The 12,774-nt window shown below is 37.4% G+C and overlaps 1 protein-coding gene across 2 annotated transcripts; it reads left to right on the top strand.

Moving 5' to 3' along the window:
* Positions 1-754: 754 nt before the first annotated feature.
* On the top strand, positions 755-11,953 carry LOC132845595 (myosin-7). Of its 2 annotated transcripts, XM_060869682.1 has the most exons (39): positions 755-770; positions 980-1,020; positions 1,136-1,346; positions 1,785-1,928; positions 2,023-2,179; positions 2,331-2,358; positions 2,440-2,545; positions 2,652-2,744; positions 2,859-2,922; positions 3,033-3,131; positions 3,227-3,330; positions 3,441-3,579; positions 3,768-3,886; positions 3,963-4,112; positions 4,222-4,392; positions 4,497-4,806; positions 4,917-4,993; positions 5,095-5,300; positions 5,529-5,652; positions 5,753-5,889; positions 5,968-6,223; positions 6,314-6,556; positions 6,639-6,815; positions 6,896-7,041; positions 7,132-7,222; positions 7,299-7,688; positions 7,851-7,977; positions 8,055-8,173; positions 8,254-8,450; positions 8,565-8,748; positions 9,208-9,373; positions 9,454-9,578; positions 9,721-10,029; positions 10,168-10,371; positions 10,475-10,771; positions 10,891-10,995; positions 11,224-11,319; positions 11,402-11,536; positions 11,835-11,953. In XM_060869682.1, exons 3-39 carry the CDS (start codon positions 1,146-1,148, stop codon positions 11,853-11,855), a joined length of 5,817 nt encoding a protein of 1,938 aa, XP_060725665.1. In that variant the 5' UTR covers positions 755-770; positions 980-1,020; positions 1,136-1,145; the 3' UTR covers positions 11,856-11,953. The 2 variants fall into 2 exon arrangements, with proteins under 2 accessions (XP_060725665.1, XP_060725664.1); XM_060869681.1 differs by lacking the exon at positions 755-770 and having other exon boundaries at positions 771-1,020.
* The last annotated feature ends 821 nt before the right edge of the window (positions 11,954-12,774 follow it).

Raw genomic sequence — 12,774 nt, 5'->3', positions numbered from 1 at the left:
AAACAATGCCATTTCAACACCATGGGGCTGAGTGAAACATTCATGCCAGCTGGAGAATGACCTTGGTGTGTGTTGCCACTCAGAGACAGAGCTGTCTCTGATGTCTCTCTACTAAGGCTAACAAAGCACCTGTTACAGCTATACGGAAACATAGTTAACAAACACAAGATATGACACAAGAGCAAATAATAGTTGTGCTTATATTCCACAATAAGACTATTTTTTGATGGTAAACTGTTCTCTTAAAATTAAGACTATACCTTTTTTAATTGATGACTCTCCTTGTTACCTGACTGTCATATTTACATCCACCTCCAAAATAGGTGAAGGACTGTAACTATAATATAACTATATATACCTTACATAAAATTATGTGCCACTTTCCATATAGTCAAATATAAAATTATGGTAAATGTAAAATTATATGTGAATATTTCAAATATTTACATAAAATGTAAAAGATATTTATGTGAAAATCACCACAACTATTTAAGCTAAGTCTGTGATGCTGTCACCATCTGCATTTCTTTCCTGTTATGCATTACATACCTGACACGTATTGTTCTTTATTACTTCTGAAGGGACTATGGATGACAAAATACATGAATAAAAGACACCAGCCCCCATTTGTGCTATCAGGTCCCTCACCATATTGAGACAGTACAATGCATTATATGATGCCAACAACCATATTTAGAGGAGCCTTCACATTATAAAAGGGAGTGTGGGGCAAGTCACTAAAAGTTTGTTTTGAATTGTGTCATCTATCGGTGAGTCGTCTGAGAAGCCCTGGAATCTCAAAGCATCAAGAGCAATTCATTTTTAGAGAGGGATTTTATTCAAAAAGAAAATATCAGGCTAAGTATTTTGAGATAAGGTTTAAAAGTCTTTTATACTTTAGACAGATGCTGATCACAGTGTAAAACCTAGCTGACTCTGATGTTACATCAATTCATATTTTCTGATTGTGTCATCTCAGGGCAGTATACCATCAGTTCTTGGAGAGGGGAAACGGCAAAAGTAAGTGGCTTAAAAATTGAGCTTTACTTAAACAGAACTACAAAATCTGTCATTTTCTTTGAATGCAGCTGTTGAATAGCTTTAACAAAAGAATAAATGTTCTGAATCTAATCAGAGGGTGAAAGATGTCGGATGCACAGATGGCAGAGTTTGGGGCTGCAGCCTCTTATCTGCGAAAGTCAGACAAGGAGCGACTAGAGGCCCAGACTCGGCCCTTCGACATGAAGAAAGAATGCTTTGTCCCCGATGCAGAAGAGGAATACCTTAAAGCAACAATTGTCAGTCGGGATGGTGACAAGGTCACTTGTGAAACCTCTAAGAAAACGGTAAGGTCGTTATATCGTTTGAAAGAAGGCAACTGAAATTTAAAATCATTGATGTACACATTGCATCTGTAAATGTAATATACAAAGGCTTTATTAACTTTTTTATTTTAAACAACAAATTGAATTCACCATTAACACTGTTTATAAAAGGACTATTGTTCAGAATCATACATTTATTCACAACCAAATATTTTATATCATAAATTTATTCCCAACATAAATGACAACATTCTATCTAATTAATATTTTAACACTGAACACAAAAATATGCTAAATTTAAATGTTATATATTATGCTACAAATAATTTCAAAAATTATAATGTTATGATTAAAATCAATTAAAAAAAGTTATTTGATGACACAAATGTGGTATATTTGTACATATAACTTACCATATTATATTTTTGTACAATCTGTACAATTTACTTTTTCCTGCAGACTGTGACTGTCAAGGAAGCAGATGTTCACCCTCAGAACCCGCCGAAGTTCGATAAAATCGAGGACATGGCGATGTTCACCTTTCTGCATGAACCTGCTGTGCTGTTTAACCTCAAAGAGCGTTACGCAGCCTGGATGATCTACGTGAGTTGTGCATGTGAAATTTTACACACATATAGACTATAACCTTTATCTTGTATGGCTCTGAGAACAGTACACATTAGTTCTTTCTCAACAGACCTACTCAGGGCTCTTCTGTGTAACTGTCAACCCCTACAAGTGGCTGCCAGTGTACAACCAGGAAGTTGTTGTTGCCTACAGAGGCAAGAAGAGGAGTGAAGCTCCTCCTCACATCTTCTCCATTTCTGATAACGCCTACCAGTACATGTTGTCAGGTAAATGCAACCTATTCAAAATGTAGAATCTGCTTTTGTAATCAGTAGAAAAGATAGAATCACTCATGATTCTTTAATACTTCTGAAAGCAGCCTGGATTTCTGGTTGTCTATGAAGCTTTGTTTATTAATTAAAAACATTATTGTTTCAGACAGGGAAAACCAGTCTATCCTTATCACGTAAGTTCCAAAAGGCAATACAATACTATACAATACAGGAAAATTATATTATATAATTTTACTAAAAAAAATTTTTGGTAGTGGAGAATCTGGTGCTGGAAAGACTGTGAACACAAAGAGAGTCATCCAGTACTTCGCGAGTATTGCTGCTAGTGCTGTTACCAAGAGGGACACCACTGAAAAGAAGGTTAAAAAACATACCTGTTAACATTGAAACATACCTTTCATTGTATGCTGCATGAAAAATTACTTCATAACAATAATAATAAGTTTTTTGCTTGTTTTGATTTCAGGGTACCCTGGAAGATCAAATCATCCAGTGTAACCCTGCTCTGGAAGCCTTTGGTAATGCCAAGACCATCAGAAATGACAACTCATCTCGTTTTGTGAGTGCCTGTTGTTATTACTGATGCAGATTTTTATAAGCACTTCTTCCTTTTTTAATGAATCACAGCATTTTTTATAATATACAGTATAATGCAAAAATAACTTTCTAATAGGGAAAATTCATCCGAATCCACTTTGGTGCTACTGGCAAGCTTGCATCTGCTGACATTGAGACTTGTAAGGGTGTTCCTTTAGTAAACTAACCCTCAATTTGTATTAATTTTTAACATGTAAGCAATGCCATTACTATATAATCACTGTTTCACTTGTTATTCTGGGTGATACAGATCTTCTAGAGAAGTCCCGTGTGACTTTCCAGCTCAAAGCTGAGAGAGACTACCATATCTTCTATCAGATCTTGTCTCAGAAGAAACCTGAGCTGCTAGGTCAGCATGAAATATCAATAGTAATAATGAACATATATGTACATATATATGCAAAATTGTTACAAAAATATCTTTCTCTGTTTCCTGGGTCACAGAAATGCTGCTTATTACTGCTAACCCATACGATTATGCCTTCATCTCCCAAGGAGAGACCCAAGTAGCCTCTATTAATGATGCTGAGGAGCTGATGGCTACTGATGTACGTGAGAAGACTTTTGACAGTACTGTCAATGTTGATGTATTATTGAAGAACAGGTAGCTGCTGTAATCTGCCTCATATTTAAGACACTATAAATCTTATGCTTCTAGGAAGCTTTTGATGTGCTGGGATTTACCCAAGAGGAAAAGAACAGCATCTATAAGCTGATTGGTGCCATCATGCACTATGGCAACATGAAGTTTAAGCAGAAGCAGAGAGAGGAACAGGCTGAGGCTGATGGCACTGAAGGTCAGTGAAAGCATGACTTTTTATCAACTGTATATACTTAGACAAACACACTTAAATAAAGAACCAAAGTGGTTTCTAATTTCATATTACAAGTTTGTCTGCTACTGGTATTAGACTATGTGTTCTAAAATGATTAGTCACTTAATCATTTAATTTCTGATTTGTCCTAATTTGTCTCATATAACTAGATGCTGACAAATCTGCTTACTTAATGGGCCTGAACTCCGCTGATCTCATAAAGGCTCTGTGTCACCCCAGAGTCAAAGTAGGAAATGAGTGGGTTACCAAAGGACAAAATGTTCAGCAGGTAAAAAAAAATGCTTTAAGAAAAAAATATACATTCCAAGGACAAGATACAGAAAGTAAAATCACTTTTTTTTTAGGTGTACTATGCAATTGGTGCGCTTTCAAAATCAGTATATGAGAAGATGTTCCTTTGGATGGTTGTGAGAATTAACCAATCTCTGGACACAAAGCAGCCTCGCCAGTACTTCATTGGTGTGCTGGATATCGCTGGCTTTGAGATCTTTGATGTATGTTTTATTTACCTTCTTTTAACATAGCACAATGGGATATTTTTACACTTATTTGTGTACATTTTTACAATTTACTTATGTTAATGGTACAACATTTCTGCTTCAGTTCAACACCTTTGAGCAGCTGTGCATCAACTTTACTAATGAGAAGTTGCAGCAGTTTTTCAACCACCACATGTTTGTGCTGGAGCAAGAAGAATACAAGAAAGAGGGTATTGAGTGGGAATTCATTGACTTTGGCATGGACTTGCAGGCTTGTATTGATCTCATTGAAAAGGCAAGCATAAATGTGAACTTAAAGACATGAGTTTTGTGATTAGTTACTTTGACAAACACAGTCTGGTTAGATAAATTCATGCTTGTTCATTCTTGTTTCTGTAGCCCATGGGTATCATGTCCATCCTTGAAGAGGAGTGCATGTTCCCCAAAGCCAGTGATGCCACATTCAAAGCTAAGCTTTATGACAATCACTTGGGCAAATCTGCTAACTTCCAGAAGCCCAGGATTGTGAAAGGTAAACCAGAGGCTCACTTTTCCCTGGTTCACTATGCTGGTACTGTGGACTACAACATTAACAACTGGCTGGTGAAGAACAAGGATCCACTCAATGAAACTGTTGTGGGGCTATACCAGAAGTCCACCATGAAATTGCTTGCTCACCTTTTTGCAAATTATGCTAGCGCTGATTCAGGTATGATGATTTAGGTGGCTGAGGAATGTCATAAAGAAACAAACATTTGAGCTTAAGGATCGATTTTGTTTTAAGACAGAAACATATTGTCATACATTTTGTTCTTATAGCCACGGATTCAGGTGGAAAAGGAAAGGAAAAGAAGAAAAAGGGGTCTTCTTTCCAGACTGTGTCTGCTCTTCACAGGGTGAGATAATGCATTAGTATTACATAGATATAAATGCCCTAAAACATGTACTATATATGTGGTTACCATAAGACCGCTGCCCAATTATCTTCCAACTTTAGGAGAATTTAAACAAACTGATGACAAACCTGAGATCAACTCACCCTCATTTTGTGCGCTGCATCATCCCCAATGAGACAAAGACTCCTGGGGCCATGGAGAATCCTCTTGTGATGCACCAGCTGCGCTGTAACGGTGTGCTGGAGGGCATCAGAATCTGCAGGAAGGGCTTCCCCAACAGGATCCTCTATGGGGACTTCAAACAGAGGTACATTTAAGTTACTTATTAATTTAATGCTTAAGCACATTTAATCATGCAATATTTTCTTAAATCCCTCTTTTGTAAAATAAGACAATGAACAAATGAATAAAAACTTACTCATTTTGTATAGGTTTGTGGCAATAAAAATTCCATTTGAAAAACTCTGAATGACATAACAGAATTAAAACTTCCACCACAGTTTTCACTACAAACTTATACATTTTATTATTTTAGATACCGTATATTAAATCCTTCTGCTATCCCTGAGGGACAGTTTATTGACAGCAGAAAGGGAGCAGAAAAGCTCCTGGGATCCCTGGATATTGACCACAACCAGTACAAGTTTGGTCATACCAAGGTACTATTTTGTAACAGGTTAAGAAAGTTTCACACAGAATGACAGAAGTAATTTTTTATTTATTTTAATCTAAATCTTTTGTATTACTTCAATCACAAAGGTGTTCTTCAAGGCTGGTCTCCTGGGAACCCTTGAGGAGATGAGAGATGACCGTCTTGCTCTCATCCTCACTGGTATTCAGGCCCGGGCTCGTGGTCTTCTTTCAAGAGTTGAATTCCAGAAAATTGTTGAGCGACGGTAATTTTGTATATGGTTATATTCTCAATAGATTAACTACTTAGTTAATTTTGCTAAAATTTGCTGCTTGACCCTTAGGGATGCCTTGCTGGTGATCCAGTGGAATGTTCGTGCTTTTATGGGTGTCAAGAATTGGCCCTGGATGAAGCTCTACTTCAAAATCAAGCCATTGTTACGGTCTGCTGAAGCTGAAAAGGAGATGGCTAACATGAAGGAAGAATTCTTGAAGCTTAAAGAAGCCTATGCCAAATCTGAAGCCCGCAGAAAGGAGCTTGAGGAGAAAATGGTCTCACTTCTCCAAGAGAAAAATGACCTGCAGCTCCAAGTCCAGGCTGTGAGTTTTTGGTTATAACTGTGACATTATGAGAAAAGTGCATATTTCAAACTGAAATTTATATTACATTAAAAATTAATGCATAAACAGGAGCAAGACAATCTTTGTGATGCTGAAGAGCGATGTGAAGGTCTGATTAAGAACAAGATCCAACTTGAAGCAAAATGCAAGGAGCTGACTGAGAGGCTGGAAGATGAAGAGGAAATGAATGCTGAGCTGACAGCTAAGAAGAGAAAGCTGGAGGATGAATGCTCTGAGCTCAAGAAAGATATTGATGATCTAGAACTTACTCTGGCCAAAGTGGAGAAGGAGAAGCATGCCACTGAGAATAAGGTTTAACCTTACTATAATTACATTTATGACAATTTAGACTAATGTCTTTAGAAGACATCCAACAAAGAGTTTTCTTTAATAGGTTAAAAACCTGACTGAGGAAATGGCGGCTCTGGATGAAATCATCGCCAAGCTGACCAAGGAGAAAAAAGCTCTCCAGGAAGCTCATCAGCAAACACTGGATGATCTGCAGAGTGAGGAGGACAAAGTCAACACTCTGACCAAAGCTAAAGCTAAACTGGAGCAGCAAGTTGATGATGTCAGTACTTATTACACAGTTATTGGTATCACTTACACTATATGAGATTTAATAACAAAACTGAATATTATTTGTTTCAGCTTGAGGGCTCACTGGAGCAGGAAAAGAAGCTACGCATGGACCTTGAGAGAGCTAAAAGAAAACTTGAAGGCGATTTAAAATTGACTCAGGAGAATATTATGGACCTGGAAAATGATAAGCAACAGCTGGAAGAGAGGCTGAAAAAGTAAGTTGTTAACAATAACAATGGAATAATAATACAACACCACCAACTACTACTAAACATCTATGCATGTATGTTTAACAAAACCAACAGAAAAGATTTTGAGATCAGCCAGCTCAACAGCAAAATCGAGGATGAGCAAGCAATGGCATCCCAACTTCAAAAGAAACTTAAGGAGTTGCAGGTAAACTGATACCTTAATGAGATAATGGACTTTTTTTTCCTACCTGGTGTGCTTACCATAAAATCTTATACTATAGGCCCGTATTGAAGAGCTTGAAGAAGAGTTGGAGGCTGAGAGAGCTGCTCGTGCCAAGGTTGAGAAGCAAAGGGCAGATCTGGCTCGAGAACTGGAGGAGATCAGCGAGAGGCTGGAGGAGGCTGGTGGTGCCACTGCTGCCCAGATTGAAATGAGCAAGAAGAGAGAGGCTGAGTTCCAGAAACTGCGCAGAGACCTTGAAGAGGCCACCCTTCATCATGAAGCCACAGCTGCAACTTTAAGAAAGAAACACGCTGACAGTGTTGCAGACCTGGGAGAGCAGATTGATAACCTTCAGAGAGTGAAGCAGAAGCTTGAGAAGGAGAAGAGTGAACTGAGACTGGAGCTGGATGATGTGGTCTCCAACATGGAGCAGATTGTTAAAGCCAAGGTAACAACCAATACGTATGCACTGTGTATATAGATATTTATATTTTATCCTTAAAATAAACACATCAAAACTCATCAAATTCAGATACGTTTTATCTTTAAGAGGACTGTTAAATATTTTTTCTTTTTTTTTCCATATTTATTTTCTTACATTTTTTTTCAGACAAACCTTGAAAAATTGTGCCGAACCCTTGAGGACCAGATGACTGAGTATAGGAGTAAATTTGAGGAAGGCCAACGCAGCATCAATGACTTCAGCATGCAAAAAGCTAAATTGCAAACTGAGAATGGTAAGAAGTAGGCTAAGGCTTGAGGGTATTTCCTTTAAACACATGTAACTGAAACCAATGTATCAAATGTAATCAAGGTGAACTCACAAGACAACTGGAAGAGAAGGATTCCTTGGTTTCTCAGCTGACCAGAAGCAAGCAGTCCTATACCCAACAGATTGAGGATCTTAAGAGACAACTTGAAGAGGAAGTGAAGGTATTTATACAACTGGTGCTTCAAAACCTTTTACAGAGTATAATATTAAATAAAAACAAATATTCAAAACACTTTTCCAGGCCAAGAACGCCCTGGCTCATGCAGTGCAGTCGGCTCGTCATGATTCTGATCTGCTCAGAGAGCAGTATGAAGAGGAGCAGGAGGCTAAGGCTGAGCTACAGCGCAGTCTCTCCAAAGCAAACTCTGAGGTAGCTCAGTGGAGAACCAAGTATGAAACTGATGCCATCCAGAGAACAGAAGAGCTGGAGGATGCAAAGTAAGAACCTACTGACTTTCCACTTTAACAATGTATCAATAAGACAAAGATGACATTTATTGTCAACAGAAAGCCCACACTGAAATGCCAGAAACATACATTTCTCTTTTTTAGGAAGAAACTTGCACAGCGTCTACAGGATGCAGAAGAAGCTGTGGAAGCTGTAAATGCCAAATGTTCCTCTCTGGAAAAGACAAAACACAGACTACAGAATGAGATTGAAGATCTCATGGTCGATGTAGAAAGGTCCAATGCTGCTGCTGCCGCTCTGGACAAGAAGCAAAGGAACTTTGACAAGGTAACAATATGATAACCTCCATTTGTAAATAGGTTGCATTTACATAAATAGGTACATAGGTTCATTTATAATACACTATTTTTTATGGTACTTGTAAATAACCCATGGCATTTGTTTCTTTAAGTTCATAATCTTCAGTCAATCATGACACAAAATAAACATAAAAACTGTATTTTAGTTAAATAATCTGATAATACACCAATACTGACATCTAGAGAGAGAACTGTTGTGGTTTGACAATTTCTATTTAAAGTACTGCATGTCTCTAGCTATACAGTAGACACATTTATTCATGCAGGATGTTTCAAAATACAAGCCTCTGTTATTTCCAAGAAAACATTAACATGCATGTCATAAGGTAAATCTTGACAAAAATGAAGCTAAATGAATCATATATCCAACTCTGGTACCTCTGAGATTAGCAGTCCATGCGTAATTTAACATTTTGGTATAAAACAGATCCTAGCAGAGTGGAAGCAGAAATATGAAGAGTCACAGTCTGAGCTGGAGAGCTCCCAAAAAGAGGCCAGATCTCTAAGCACTGAACTCTTCAAACTGAAAAACTCGTATGAGGAGTCCCTTGATCATCTGGAAACCATGAAGAGGGAGAACAAAAACCTACAAGGTTCCTATGTTTGTGTGACACATTGAAGGTTATTAGATATTCTACAAAAACATTTTGACAAACTTTATTTTGTTAAACAGAGGAAATTTCTGACCTCACTGAGCAAATTGGTGAGAGTGGCAAGAGCATTCATGAACTGGAGAAAATCCGTAAACAGCTGGAGCAAGAAAAGGCTGAGATTCAGACTGCCTTGGAGGAGGCTGAGGTACACTGAGTATTTTGTGAATATATAAAGATTTATGTGTTCTTAATAAATGGAAGAAGTCACTTTACAACGAATCCCCATGAGATAAAATAGCAGCTGTGGTGATGTTAATAAAGCAGCTAATCGGTATTTTATCCATTAGGGTTCCCTTGAGCATGAAGAAGGAAAGATCTTGAGGGCTCAACTAGAGTTCAACCAGGTAAAGGCTGATATTGAGCGTAAGCTGTCTGAAAAGGATGAAGAGATGGAGCAGGCCAAGAGAAACCAACAAAGAGTGGTGGACACCCTGCAAAGCTCTCTAGAGTCTGAGACTCGCAGCAGAAATGAAGCCCTCAGAATTAAGAAGAAGATGGAAGGAGACTTAAATGAGATGGAGATCCAGCTCAGCCAGGCTAACAGACAGGCTGCAGAGGCCCAGAAACAACTCAAGAGTCTCCATGCACATGTGAAGGTATTCAAATTACAAAAAAATCTAAAATACTTAAAAGTAATGTCATGCTGGATATGACCATCTGATAAATAAATAAAGTAAATAGATTTCTTATTGAATTAGATATTTTATTCTTGCTTCACTATGGACCTTTTGTAGGATACTCAACTGCACCTGGATGATGCTCTCCGTGCTAACGATGATCTCAAAGAGAACATTGCTATTGTGGAAAGACGTAACAATCTACTCCAGGCTGAACTGGATGAACTGAGATCCCTTGTAGAGCAGACCGAGAGAGGCCGCAAACTGGCAGAACAAGAACTGCTGGATGTCAGTGAGAGGGTTCAGCTACTTCACTCTCAGGTATTATACTGAACCATCTTCTATAAAATCATTCCTCCAAAACGAAGTAATGTAATAGAATGAAAGTCTCCAATTAATATAAAACTTTTGTATACAATTGTAGAACACTAGCTTGCTGAACCAGAAGAAGAAACTAGAGGGAGACACTTCTCAGCTGCAGACTGAGGTAGAGGAGGCTGTTCAAGAGTGCAGGAATGCTGAGGAAAAAGCCAAAAAAGCCATCACTGATGCTGCCATGATGGCAGAAGAGCTGAAGAAGGAGCAGGACACCAGTGCTCACCTGGAGCGCATGAAGAAGAACATGGAGCAGACCATTAAAGACCTCCAGCACCGTCTGGATGAAGCTGAGCAAATCGCCATGAAAGGTGGCAAGAAACAGGTCCAGAAGCTGGAGGCTAGAGTAAGTAACAAAAAAGACAGAAAATAATATATAAATATTCTAAAAAATAATTAGCCTTGATTATTATTATTAGGTTGGTCCAAGTAAGGTTTATACTGAACTGATTTATTTCTATATAGGTGAAAGAGCTTGAAAATGAGGTGGAGTTGGAACAAAGAAAGGCCAGTGATTCTGTCAAAGGTATCCGTAAATATGAGAGACGTATCAAGGAACTTACTTACCAGGTAGGTCCTCTTTGTCTTTGTTTTTGTTGTGTGTGTGTGTGTGTGTTTGTATGTGTTGTGGGGGTGTGTGGATTAAAGACACAGCTTGATGAATTTAGGGGTACTTAAGTATCTAAATTGCATGTCTTAAATATTCCATGAACATAGAGAATGAAATCTCTGTAAAATCTAGTGGACTGGGCAAGTACTGCAACATGCTGTTGTCACATTTTTTTTACTGTCTTACAGACTGAAGAAGATCGTAAGAATCTGGCACGTCTTCAGGACCTGGTAGACAAACTTCAACTGAAAGTCAAGTCCTACAAGAGATCTGCAGAGGAAGCAGTAAGTAATAAGTAGTAATAATAAGCCTTTTTGTCATATGTATTGTCTAATCTACTCTAAATTTGCACCTTGTATTTCACAGGAGGAGCAGGCCAATTCCAATCTGTCCAAGTTCCGTAAGATACAGCATGAGCTGGATGAGGCAGAGGAAAGGGCTGATATTGCTGAATCTCAGGTGAACAAGCTGAGAGCCAAAAGCCGTGACACTGGATCCAAGGTGAGTAAAAGTGATAAGGAAACAAGATACAAAACCACTAGATAGGCACTGTTTAATTTAAACAGAAAATACTAAGAAACTTTATAAATGTTTTATCAGGTTTACAAACTTTCTTCCAGATTTTGAATCAGAGAACATAAACAGGGTTAGAAATTCACAAAACTACAAAATTATTTATTATACATCTAATACATGGCTTGCACAAGTTAGAAAAACAATGTAATAAAAATACATTCTACCTTTATTCCTAACATGTAAATCTAACATGTATACCTTTCTTTATTTTTCTGTGTTACAGAAAGGACACGATGAAGAGTGAAGCTCTCATGTGAACCTTTCTCAAAACGTTTTCAGTGTTCTCTCACCCTCCATGAGTTTGCCTGTAGTTGAATAGAATAAAATCTATGTGCAAATGAACACTGCTTTGTAATTGTGTATTATATTCATTCAACACAGCAAGATATCATAGTTAATATGACTTAGGTAGTTCATAGTAATCCTTATTGTATTAGTCTAATGGCAAACAAGCTAACAAACAAACAAACAAACAAACAAATAAATAAGGCACACATATTAATTCAAACTTAATTGTACGCAAGTAAATGTTAAGTATGTTATTAGGTTTGATTCCATAATCTATCATTTTATAACTAATGTATGCACTGTGGGGTCCAAAAGATAAATACAGTACAGAATACAACACTTTCTATTACAAATTACGTTATTAACAATAAGTAGAATCTTTGAAGTTTTACCTGAATTTGAAAGTTTCTTAGCATTTGAATGTCCCTTTACCTTTAATTACAGTGAACACTTGTGGCTGGCATGGACTCCACTTGTTTGTGCAAAACCTTAAGATCCATTTTAAATCAAATCCATTGGAGTGTCATTTGAACGCACGCTTACGCAGATGAAATTATGCATGAGGAAAATCTGACCTTTTGTACAAAGCAGTTGGTCAACAAGGTCAACCATACAAACTTGCTTACACTGAAATAAAGACCAAGAAATAATGCAGAATCTTGAATATTAAATATTCAAGTTGTTGATCAGTTACTTGCTTGATTTTGTTTTTAAAAATTCTAAAACCTTCTGTTCACTAAACTTGTATTCTCAGTATTTTGGAGCCCACAATATATGGGGAAACTGATTTACCAATTAATAATAGGAAAAAAGTATGCATAAAATTTTATTATAGAACAAAAACTATTCAACTGCATAAAGTATAGTAAAATTCT

Source organism: Tachysurus vachellii, chromosome 5 (genome assembly GCF_030014155.1).
Source record: "Tachysurus vachellii isolate PV-2020 chromosome 5, HZAU_Pvac_v1, whole genome shotgun sequence".
In the NCBI taxonomy this organism is placed as follows: Eukaryota; Metazoa; Chordata; class Actinopteri; order Siluriformes; family Bagridae; genus Tachysurus; species Tachysurus vachellii.
This window is presented reverse-complemented; position numbering and strand designations above follow the sequence as displayed.

Bases quoted from the DNA above. Each gene is read 5' to 3' on its own strand.
- LOC132845595 (XM_060869682.1), top strand. From the start codon at position 1,146: ATGTCGGATGCACAGATGGCAGAGTTTGGGGCTGCAGCCTCTTATCTG. The intron at 2,546-2,651 runs GTTAAAAAACAT...TTTTGATTTCAG, and splicing joins GGGACACCACTGAAAAGAAG to GGTACCCTGGAAGATCAAAT. The intron at 4,994-5,094 runs GTGAGATAATGC...TTCCAACTTTAG, and splicing joins CTGTGTCTGCTCTTCACAGG to GAGAATTTAAACAAACTGAT.